General features: G+C 46.6%; 1 protein-coding gene across 1 annotated transcript; it reads right to left on the bottom strand.

Annotated features, from left to right (window-relative positions):
• Positions 1-2,072: 2,072 nt before the first annotated feature.
• LOC129833535 (ribosome-binding protein 1-like) lies at positions 2,073-2,501 on the bottom strand. The gene has a single exon (XM_055898204.1). The coding sequence runs from the start codon at positions 2,499-2,501 to the stop codon at positions 2,073-2,075; it is 429 nt and encodes a 142-aa protein (XP_055754179.1).
• Positions 2,502-12,314: the final 9,813 nt, after the last annotated feature.

Genomic DNA, 12,314 nt, shown 5'->3' with positions numbered 1-12,314 from the left:
CACCGGTAAATGAAAAATAAGTCCTATTTTTGAACTATATCCTGTTTGTAATATTGACTATCCTCTCTATCAAACAAACCTTTCATTGCGCATTAGAAGAAAGCTGGTCTGGAGAGAAAGAAATCAACGTGACTATGGCAGGTATTTATGCTATGAAGGTTCAAAAGTACCAGGAATAAGCAAAAGATTATTTGAAAGTAAAAATAAACAAAAAATATAAATTTAAAGCCTATGTTTTAAATCAGACAAATTATTGGCTCGTAAAGTAAAGTTAGAAACTTAAAAGAACTTCTCTATAAATCACTCACTCACATCTGAGAATGTTGCTTGCTCTAATTCTGTTTATCATGAGCCCATAAACGTGTGATATTTTACACGCTGTGTTGTAGAACACGCTATGGGTACACATCTTTTCCACTGCTATCACAGAAATAATGGCTGCTGCTTCCTTTATAGGAGTTTCCACTAATTAACTCTGGCTAGCCGAGCTACTTTGTGACTTTGTTCACTCAGCAATCTAAAGGTTTCTTTACACAGACAGAATATACTGCTATAGTCTATAAAAGAGACATAACTTAATTCCCACACATAATTCTTACAGGTTTCTAGAACTTTGTGGTGCCTCAGTAGTAGTAACTCTGAGTTGTAAATTATTCACAAATGAACAATTGAATTTTAGGCAATACATTCATTGACATCCTGCAATTGCTGACCTTTGACCTATTTCTAACTTCAAGGGTTAATGCCTTGTAGTAAGAGACAGTGATGATGCCAGTCAGTCACTGTGTTGAAAAACCCAACAACATTGCTCAGAGAGAATGGGCTGTGATCTTCAACACCATAGATGTAGAGCTACATTATGGCTCACTTATGTTAACAGCCACTTCAATGACAATATAAAAATGTAAGTAAGCTCAACAATGAAACCCATGAGCTTTTTCCAACATGGCAGTTTGATCCAGACTTCATCAAACAGAAGCGTTATTTCCCCTCGCATCAGCAATTAACTGTAGAGGGTTATTACGTCTTTTAGAAAACAAGATACTTTAAGCCGTCGCTCTCTGGCAGACATTGTTTTGCTTTCACGGAAAATTATACACACATAAAATACCCCTTTAATTTAATATAGCCCGTCTAGACTATATTTTTGTTTTCATAAATGCTAATTGGCGTTTTATTGTGTCAGTCGATTGAGGTTTGTTTCTACACGTTTTTGCGATGCTGGTGCAGGGGGTCCACTCCTGAGTCCTGACCATGGGGTTGTATCTTTCTCCCACTTTTACTTTAGAAAGCTCCAACTTGTTTTCCAAAGCAAGCTATTTCAATTGAGATATTTTAAAAATATATATGAAAATGTGGATTAGAGTTTTATGTTGATTTAATGGTAGATTGACCACCTATATGTTAATCATTGTTGAAATTCAGTGGTGTAAAGTACTTCAATAAAAATACAGTTTAAGTATTTTTTTGTGGTAACTGTACTTTAATATACTATTTATATTTTTGACAATGTTTACTGTTACTTCACTTTTTACTCCATACATTTTACCTCAAAACCCAAAAGTACTCGTTGGATTTTGAATGCTTAGCAGGACAGGAAAATGGTCAAATTCACACACTCATCTTACTGCCTCTGATCTGGCAGACTCACTAAACCCAAATGCTTTGTTTGTAAATTATGTCTGAGTGTTGGAGTGTCCCCGTCTATCGATAAATAAATAAAAACCTAAAAGGGTGCCGTCTGGTTTGCTTAATATAAGGAATTAGAAAATATTTGTACTTATACTGGTGATACTTAAGTTAATTTCAAACCAATACTTTAAAACTTTTCTCAAGTAATATTTTGACTTTGTCTTTTACTTGAGTAATTTTCCATTAAGGTATCTTTACTTTTACTCAAGTATGACAATTGGGTACTTTTTTCCACCACTGTTGAAATCAAATCCTTGAGTCCAGTTCCCCGGTCCTCTGGCTGTTTTCTCACTGAGGAAAATATCGGCAGCACCAAACTTCGACTTCAACTGTCTCGTTTCAAGCTAATTCAAATGTCAAAGTGGCTATTTTCAGCGTGGTCAGACACACGTAGCCTCTCCCCCCTGCTCCCCCTGCTTCCCCCTGCTCCCCCTGCTTCCCCCTGCTCCCCCTGCTCCCCCCTGCTCCCCCTGCTTCCCCCTGCTCCCCCTGCTTCCCCCTGCCTCCCCATGCTTCCCCCTGCTTCCCTCTGCTTCCGACTGCTTTCCCCTGCTTTCCCTTGCCTCCCCATGCTTCCCCCTGCTTTCCTTTGTTTTTGACTGCTTTCCTATCCTTTCCCCTGCTATCTCCTGCTTCCTCCCTGCTTCCCCCTGCCTCCCCCTGCTTCTCCCTGCTTCCCTCTGCTTCCGACTGCTTTCCCCTGCCTTCTCCTGCTTCCTCCCTGCTTCCCCTGCCTCCCCATGCTTCCCCCTGCTTCTCTCTGCTTCCTCCCTGCTTCCCCCTGCCTCCCCATGCCTACTCCACTGCATCTCTCCTTAGCCATTAAAGTCCAGCGGTTCAGATTGTCTTTGTTGTTGTTGTTGTCCTTTTCCCTTTAAGAGCATGCCTTTTAATATTTTTAGTTTTGGCTTCCCAATGGAACAAGTCAGGTTCTGTGTTTTCTATAACTTTACTAGAATATACTGTAAGCAAGAAAATATTCTGGTTAAATGTTATGTTGTATCAGTAATGAATTGATTTACATTAAGAACAACTAGTTACCAACTGTGGAACTAAATTATTTATGGTACTGCCAAAGAAAGTAACTGAATTGTGTGTGGCAGTTTGTTGCTCTTCCTTTAGCATAGGCTAACAACGTTTCTAGAAAGCATAGTTAGCTATGACTGTAAGTAAGTAGTAAGCTGTAGCCAACGTCTGTGGAACCAGGATAACAGTGGCATGATAATGTGCTAGCACTCAAACTAACTGAGTTTTCTAATTATGACTCTACCTCAAAGATCTTGAATGAATCTTTCTCCCAGATTCTCAACCCACCTCATTAAAGACCATGTTAAGTTTAAACTAGATCGAACGTGATGCCGCAAGTCACTAAAACCTGCATGGAATAGGCCTAGGTTTATGTTATGTTTGAGTGAGGACCCATCCCGCCTTCCATTTGTCTCAATTCACAGGTTTTACGCAGCAGCCAAGTGTGGCGGTCCCCTTCTGACTAGATTTACATTACCACGGTAATGTGTACAGCAGGGGAGGCTGCTGAGGAGAGGACGGCCCATAATAATGGCTGGAATGGAGTAAATGGAATAGTATGAAAAACATGGTTTTCATATGTTTGGTACCATTCCAGGTACCATTCCATTCACTCCATTCCAGCCATTATTATGAGCCGTCCTCCGCTCAGCAGCTTCCACTGGTGTACAGAGATATTTTTACTCTAAGCACTATATATTAATGAACTCTCTTTTTCAGCACTTTCTCCTCAATGTCGGGATACCTTACAGAACCCCCGTGCTCTGTATGACTTATTCCGTAGTCATTGCTAGGGCCCTGTGTTTTGGAAATTCAAATAAAATGTTATTTGTCACATGTGCCACACACTTACAAGCCCTTAACCAACAGTGCAGTTCAAGAAATCGAGTTAAGTAAATATTTACTAAATAAAATATAAAAAGAAAAAGTAACACAGTCAAATTACATAATAATAACGAGGCTATATACAGGAGGCCGAGTAAATGTGCAGGGGTACACACACAATATTCATGTCACACGACCTGGGTTTTAACCTTTATTTAAAGCTCTTTAACAAACGGACCTCTTATGTTTTCATGTCACATGACCTGGGTTTTAACCTTTATTTAAAGCTCTTTAACAAACGGACCTCTTATCTTTTCATGTCACATGACCTGGGTTTTAACCTTTATTTAAAGCTCTTTAACAAACGGACCTCTTTTCTTTTCATGTCACATGACCTGGGTTTTAACCTTTATTTAAAGCTCTTTAACAAACGGACCTCTTATCTTTTCATGTCAGATGGTCCAGCACCATCCTCAGTGGAACGATGTGCGCTGAGAGTCAGTGTAACGATGTGCGCTGAGAGTCAGTGTAACGATGTGCGCTGAGAGTCAGTGTAACGATGTGCGCTGAGAGTCAGTGTAACGATGTGCGCTGAGAGTCAGTGTAACGATGTGCGCTGAGAGTCAGTGTAACGATGTGCGCTGAGAGTCAGTGTAACGATGTGCGCTGAGAGTCAGTGTAACGATGTGCGCTGAGAGTCAGTGTAACGATGTGCGCTGAGAGTCAGTGGAACGATGTGCGCTGAGAGTCAGTGTAACGATGTGCGCTGAGAGTCAGTGTAACGATGTGCGCTGAGAGTCAGTGTAACGATGTGCGCTGAGAGTCAGTGTAACGATGTGCGCTGAGAGTCGGGAAGCAAGTTCAGGGAGGGAGTGTTTTAATCAATAAAATAAACAATAAACACGAAACACAAACAACGCACCAACATGAACACAGAGTCAATAACACCTGAGGAAAGAACCAAGGGGAGTGACAGATACAGGGGAGATAATCAAGGAGGTGATGGAGTCTAGGTGAGTGTCATGAGGCGCAGGTGCGCCAGACGATGGTGACAGGTGTGCGGTATAATCAGCAGCCTGATTACCTAGAGGCCGGAGAGGGAGTATACGTGACAGTACCCCCTCCCCGACGCGTGGCTCCTTACCACAGGACGCCGTCAAGGGGGACGAACCTGGCGATCAGGAGCGGACCGGTCACCCTTGCTGATGTCCGAGAACCTGACACGCCAGCAGAGGCACAGGAACCTGTCGAGTCAGCTGAGGCACAGGAACCTGTCGAGTCAGCTGGGGCACGGGAACCTGACAGATCAGTTGAGGCAGGGGAGAGTGGCAATCCGTCTGAGGCATGAGAACCCGACGAGCCGGTGGAAGCAGGGGAGCCTGGCAATCCAGCTGAGGCAGGGGAGCCTGGCAATCCAGCTGAGGCAGGGGAGCCTGGCAATCCGGCTGAGGCAGGGGAGCCTGGCAATCCGGCTGAGGCAGGGGAGCCTGGCAATCCGGCTGAGGCAGGGGAGCCTGGCAATCCAGCTGAGGCAGGGGAGCCTGGCAATCCAGCTGAGGCAGGGGAGCCTGGCGATCTGGTTGAGGCATGAGAGCCTGTAGCACACGTGGCAGTGTAATTCTCCTTTCTGGAAGAAAAGGCTTAAAATAAAGGTAAAATCATAGGTCATGTGACATGATAGCACAAAACACAGGCCCCTAGTCATTGCATACATATTCCAACATGCAGGAAGGGACACCTTAGTTGTGATATAATGGTAATACCCCTCACGCTTTGCTGCAAGGCTTTACTAACTTAATCAGGTCAGGGCTTTACTAACTTAATTTCTAAATGTCAAACAATAACACCCCACTAGAAGGGGAGGGAGGGGGAGAGAAAGAGGAGGGAGGGGGAGAGAAAGAGAGAAAGAGGAGGGAGGGGAGAGAAAGAGAGAAAGAAAGAAAGAAAGGGAGAATAAATGAGAGAAAGTTAAAACTGAAACTGAAAGCAAACACAAGCTATATATAGGCCAGATGTGGGGTTGGTGATGCTCTCTCTCTATAACAGCAGGGTTGGTGTGTTATGTGCTCTGTCTCTCTCTCTCTCTCTCTATCCCCCCTCTTTCTCTCTACCCCCCCCTCTCTCTCTCTCTATCCCACCCCCTCTCTCTATCTCCCCCTTTTTCTCTCTATCCCCCGTCTCTCTCTCTCTCTCCCCTCTCTCTCTCTATCCACCATCTCTCTCTCTCCTCTCTCTCTCTATCCCCCGTCTCTCTCTCTCTCCCCTCTCTCTCTATCCCCCGTCTCTCTCTCTCGCTCTCCCCTCTCTCTCTCTATCCCCGTCTCTGTCTGTCTCACCCCCCTCTCTCTCTATCTCCGCCTCTCTCTCTCGATCCACCCCTCTCTCTCTCTCTCTCTCTCTCTCTCTCTCTCTCTCTCTCTCTCTCTCTCTCTCTCTCTCTATCCCCCGTCTCTGTCTCTCTCACCCCCCCCTCTCTCTCTCTCTCTCTCTCTCTCTCTCTATCCCCCGTCTCTGTCTCTCTCACCCCCCCCTCTCTATCTCTCTCTTTCTCTTTATCCCCCCTCTCTCTCTCTATCTCCCCCCTCTCTCTCTTTCCCCGTCTCTAGCTCTCTCCCCTCTCTCTCTCTATCCCCCCCATCTCTCTCTCTCTACTTGTTGCCTGGTAACTTCCTTTTCTCCTCTCTAACACTGTATTTACCAACCCTGGACCTCACATTTACAGTGTAATTACCCTCAAGAACGTCATCAGCCCAGCGCAGCTCGCCATTCCACAGCTGTTAGGGGGTGTTGTCCAAAGTGTGTGCGTGTGTCTCTGTGTGTGTATATTTGTATGTGTGAAGACACAGAGGTGGCTGTGCTGTTTAGTTTCCAAGGCGCTTTGTTTTCTGCCAGGTAAAGATAACCAGGAGGCTTACAATTTGCGGGGAGAGAAGGCAAGGAGCGGGAGAGGGGAGCGGGAGAGGGAGCAGGGAGCTGAAGCGGGGAGAGGGAGCAGGGGGGGAGCTGGGAGAAGGAGCAGGGAGGGGGAGAGGGGAGAAGGAGCGAGGAGAGGGAGCTGGGAGAGAGCACGGGAGGTAGGGAGAGGGAGATGGGAGCGGGGAGAGGGAGTGGGGAGAGGGAACAGGGAGAGAAAAAGGGAGCAGGGAGAGGGAGTGGGGAAAGGGAGAGGGAGCGGGGAGAAGGAGCGAGGAGCAGGGAGAGGGAGCAGGGAGCAGAGAAATGGAGCAGGGATCAGGGAGCAGTGAGAGGGAACAGGGAGAGGGAGCAGGGAGAGGGAACAGGGAGCAGGGAGCAGGGAACAGGGAGATGGAGCAGGGAGAGGGAACAGGGAGCAGGGAGCAGGGAACAGGGAGATGGAGCAGGGAGAGGGAACAGGGAGATGGCGCAGGGAGAGGGAACAGGGAGCAGGGAGCAGGGAACAGGGAGATGGAGCAGGGAACAGGAAGCAGGAAGAGGGAGCAGGGAGAGGGAACAGGGAGAGGGAGCAGGGAGCAGGGAGCAGGGAACAGGGAGATGGAGCAGGGAGAGGGAACAGGGAGATGGAGCAGGGAGAGGGAACAGGGAGAGGGAGCAGGGAGAGGGAACAGGGAGCAGGGAGCAGGGAACAGGGAGAGGGAGCAGGGAGAGGGAACAGGGAGATGGAGCAGGGAGAGGGAACAGCGAGAGGGAGCAGGGAACAGGAAGCAGGAAGAGGGAGCAGGGAGAGGGAACAGGGAGCAGGGAGATGGAGCAGGGAACAGGAAGCAGGAAGAGGGAGCAGGGAGCAGGGAGATGGAGCAGGGAGATGGAGCAGGGAGATGGAGCAGGGAACAGGGAGATGGAGCAGGGAGATGGAGCAGGGAACAGGAAGCAGGAAGAGGGAGATGGAGCAGGGAGCAGGAAGCAGGAAGAGGGAGCAGGGAGCAGGGAGATGGAGCAGGGAACAGGAAGCAGGAAGAGGGAGCAGGGAGCAGGGAGATGGAGCAGGGAGATGGAGCAGGGAGATGGAGCAGGGAACAGGGAGATGGAGCAGGGAGATGGAGCAGGGAGATGGAGCAGGGAACAGGAAGCAGGAAGAGGGAGATGGAGCAGGGAACAGGAAACAGGAAGAGGGAGCAGGGAGCAGGAAACAGGAAGAGGGAGCAAGGAGCAGGGAGAGGGAGCAGGGAGATGGAGCAGGGAGATGGAGCAGGGAACAGGGAGATGGAGCAGGGAGATGGAGCAGGGAGATGGAGCAGGGAGATGGAGCAGGGAACAGGGAGATGGAGCAGGGAGATGGAGCAGGGAGATGGAGCAGGGAGAGGGAGCAGGGAGATGGAGCAGGGAGATGGAGCAGGAAGAGGGAGCAGGGAACAGGGAGATGGAGCAGGGAGCAGGGAGAGGGAGCAGGGAGATGGTGGAGCAGGGAGAGGGAACAGGGAGATGGGGCAGGGAGTAGGGAGAGGGAACAGGGAGATGGAACTGAGAGAGAGCAGGGAGCCGAAAGAAGGGAGAGGGAGCAGGGAGATTTAGCAGGGAGCAGGAGGCAGGGAGATGGAGCAGGGAGCAGAGAGCAGAGAGCAGGGAGAGGGAGCAGGGAGCAGAGAGCAGAGAGCAGGGAGAGGGAGCAGGGAGAGGGAGCAGGGAGAGGGAACAGGGAGATGGGGCAGGGAGCAGGGAGAGGGAACAGGGAGATGGAACTGAGAGAGAGCAGGGAGCCGAAAGAAGGGAGAGGGAGCAGGGAGATTTAGCAGGGAGCAGGAGGCAGGGAGATGGAGCAGGGAGCAAAGAGCAGGGAGCAGGGAGCAGGGAGAGCGAGCAGGGAGCAGGGAGATGGAACAGGGAGCAGGTGTGGTGTAGGGTCCCTGAGGTAACAGGTTGAAGGGGCATAATGGAATAATGGCCGGGGGCAATACTGTAGACTGGGAAAAACAGCAGGAGACAAACCTGGATGCACCATTTCATGGGACTTGTGATGACAACAGGATGTCGAGCTGGCACTTATGGAACATTTTTGCGCATTACATTTTTCCTGTTGATACAGGTATTTCCAGTGTTGCATAAATGCAGTTTTACTGCACTCTCTCTCTCTCTCTCTCTCTCTCTCTCTCTCTCTCTCTCTCTCTCTCTCTCTCTCTCTCTCCCTCCTTCCCCCCTCCGATTGATGTACATGGTCTCTAGTGTCTAGTTCTCAGGAGAACCACAAGGCTGCACTAAACTCCACATCTTAGCAACGTGAGACAGAAGGGCATATCACCCTGAGGAAGGGAAAGACTTGACTGTACTGTGAAGCTGAGAGAGAGAAAGAAAGAGAGAGGGAGAGAGAGAGAGAGAGAGAGAGAGAGAGAGAGAGGGAGAGAGAGAGAGAGAGAGGGGGAGATTTACATACAGTTGAAGTCAGAAGTTTACATGCACTTTGGTTGTAGTCATTAAAACTCGTTTTTCTACCACTCCACAAATTTCTTGTTAACAAACTATAGATTTGGCAAGTCGGTTAGGACATCTACTTTGTGCACGACACAAGTCATTTTCCAATAATTGTTTACAGACAGATTATTTCACTTATAATTCACTGTATCACAATTCCAGTGGGTCAGAAGTTTACATACACTAAGTTGACTGTGCCTTTAAACAGCTTGGAAAATTCCAGAAAATTATGTCATGGCTTTAGAAGCTTCTCATAGGCTAATAGACATAATTTGAGTCAATTGGAGGTGTACCTGTACCTGTGCATGTATTTCAAGGCCTAACTTCAAACTCAGTACCTCTTTGCTTGACATCATGGGAAAATCAGAAGAAATCAGCCAAGACCTCAGCCAAGACCACAAGTCTGGTTCATCCTTGGGAGCAATTTCTAAATGCCTGAATTTACCATGTTCATCTGTACAAACAATAGTACGCAAGTATAAACACCATGGGACCACGCAGCCGTTATACCGCTCAGGAATGAGACGCATTCTGTCTCCTAGAGATTCATGTACTTTGGTGCGAAAAGTGCAAATCAATCCCAGAACAACAGCAAAGGGCCTTGTGAAGATGCTGGAGGAAACAGGTACAAAAGTATCTATATCCATAGTAAAACGAGTCCTATATCGACATAACCTGAAAGGCCGCTCAGCAAGGAAGAAGCCACTGCTCCAAAACCTCCATAAAAAAGCCAGACTACGGTTTGCAACTGCACATGGGTACAAATATCGTACTTTTTGGAGAAATGTCCTCTGGTCTGATGAAACCAAAATAGAACTGTTTGGCCATAATAACCATCGTTATGTTTGGAGGAAAAAGGGGGAGCATTGCAAACCGAAGAACACCTGGTGCACTTCACAAAATAGATAGCATCATGAGGTTGGAAAATTATGTGGATATATTGAAGCAACATCTCAAGACACCAGTCAGGAAGTTAAAGCTTGTTCACAAATGGGTCTTCCAAATGAACAATGACCCCAAGCATACTTCCAAAGTTGTGGCAAAATGGCTTAAGGACAACAAAGTCAAGGTATTGGAGTGGCCATCACAAATCCCTGACCTCAATCCGATAGAAAAGTTGGGGGCAGAACAGAAAAATCATGTGCGAGCATGGAGGCCTACAAACCTGACTCAGTTACACCAGCTCTGTCAGGAGGAATGGGCCAAAATTCCCCCAACTTATTGTGGGAAGCTTGTGGAAGGCTACCCAAAACATTTGACCTAAGTTAAACAATTTTAAGGCAATGCTACCAAAAAACTAATCGAGTGTATGTGAACTTCTGACCGACTGGGAATGTGATGAAAGAAATAAAAGCTGAAATAAATCATTCTCTCTACTATTATTCTGACATTTCACATTCTTAAAATAAAGTGGTGATCCTAACTAACCTAAGACAGGACATTTTTACACAGATTAAATGTCAGGAATTGTGAAAAACTGAGTTTAAATGTATTTGGCTAAGGTGTATGTAAACTTCCGACTTCAACTGTACAGTTCAGGAGGTGTAGTTTTGGGTTAACTGATTTAGCGGTTTTAGCTGACAGAGAATAGAGGAACATTTCAAATGTTGTAAATGGAATGTTTGTAATCTTGAGCAAGCTTTTGGATCAAACAAAAGTGACATAACCCCATGCCCCAATGCCAGCTACAGTATGTCACAGGTCTGGATGAACCTGCATGACCCCTCTCACATTCCTTATAATATACTGAACGAAAATATAAATCGGCACGCAACAATTTCATTGATTTTACTGAGTTACAGTTCATATGAGGAAATCAGTCAATTGAAATGAATTCATTAGGCCCTAGTCTATGGATTTCACATGACTGGGAATACAGATGTGCATCTGGCCCTCATGGTCTGGTCACTGTATTTCTGTGCATTCAAATTGCCATCGATAAAATGCAATTGTGTTTGTTGTCCGTAGCTTATGCCTGCCCATACTATAACTCCACCGCCACCATGGGGTACTCTGTTCACCACGTTGACATCAGCAAACCGCTTGTCTACATGACGCCATACACGTGGTCTGAAGTTGAGGACGGTTGGCCGTACTGCCAAATTCTCTAAAACGACGTTGGTAGGTAAAGCTCTGGTGAACATTTCTGTAGTCAGCATGCCAATTGCAAGCTCCCTCAAAACTTGAGATATCTGTGGCATTCTGTTGATGTGTCAAAACTGCACATTTTAGTGGCCATTTATTGTCCCCAGCACAAGGTACACCTGGGTAATGATCATGTTGTTTAATCAGCTTCTTGATATACCACACCTGTCAGATGGATGGATTATCTTGGCAAAGGAGAAATACTCACTAACAGGGGTGTAAACAAATTTGTGCACAGAATTTGAAAGAAATAAGCTTTTTGTGCGTACGGAAAATGTCTGGGATCTTTTATTTTAGCTCATGAAACAATGGACCAACGCTTTACATTTTGTGTTTATATTTTTGTTCAGTGTAGATAAACTCCGTATGCCATGATTCAGCTCTCTGCTCCTATTTTTACAAGCTAAACTAAACCACTAATACTTGATATTCTCTGATCCAGAGAAAGAAGGGAATAATAAGGGGCATCCCGCTGAGCTATGTGTGTATGTATGTGTGTGTGTATTGGGTTACTCTGGTCTGGACTGTAAATGACTGTGACCTCAGTATGGGACCCATGCTGTTTGACAGCGTTAGATGTAAACAAGCGGATAGAGACGTTATGCTTCCTCCACACGCACACACACACTCACGCATGCACGAACACACACACACACACACACACACACACACACACACACACACACACACACACACACACACACACACACACACACACACACACACACACACACACACACACACACACACACACACACACACACACACTCGCGCCCCAGGCAGGCAAGACGAAACACGAATTACTGACCTTCACAGATCTGTTATATTGCGTTGTTGGGGATGTGTTCTGTGCTGAATTCAACTCAATACCAGACTTTGGTTAAAATAGTATTTGTTTTGTTATTTGTTATTCAAATACCATGGGATAGTCCCAAAAGTGCAAACCCCGCCCTTTCAGGCAGGCTCAATTAAATGCTCTAAATATTTGAAAGAAAGCAAATACTATTTGCGCCCAGTTCGGATTCTATTCTGGACTCGAGGTACTGTAGAAGAACCCTTCTTTCTCACTCATACAGCTGGTGCCAGGCTGTATCTGGTGGGCAGCACCCAGTTGGTTTGATTCATATGCCGCTGATCACTGATAGATAACAGGTGGTCTTCATGCCACCACTGCCCCACCCGACCCACAATCTACTAATTACATTTTACATTTGAATCATTGAGCAGATGCTTTTATCCAG

The sequence above is a fragment of the Salvelinus fontinalis genome, chromosome 2, assembly GCF_029448725.1.
Source record: "Salvelinus fontinalis isolate EN_2023a chromosome 2, ASM2944872v1, whole genome shotgun sequence".
NCBI classification, from domain to species: domain Eukaryota; kingdom Metazoa; phylum Chordata; class Actinopteri; order Salmoniformes; family Salmonidae; genus Salvelinus; species Salvelinus fontinalis.
The sequence above is the reverse complement of the archived record's forward strand: the minus strand, read 5'-3'. Positions and strand labels throughout refer to the sequence as shown.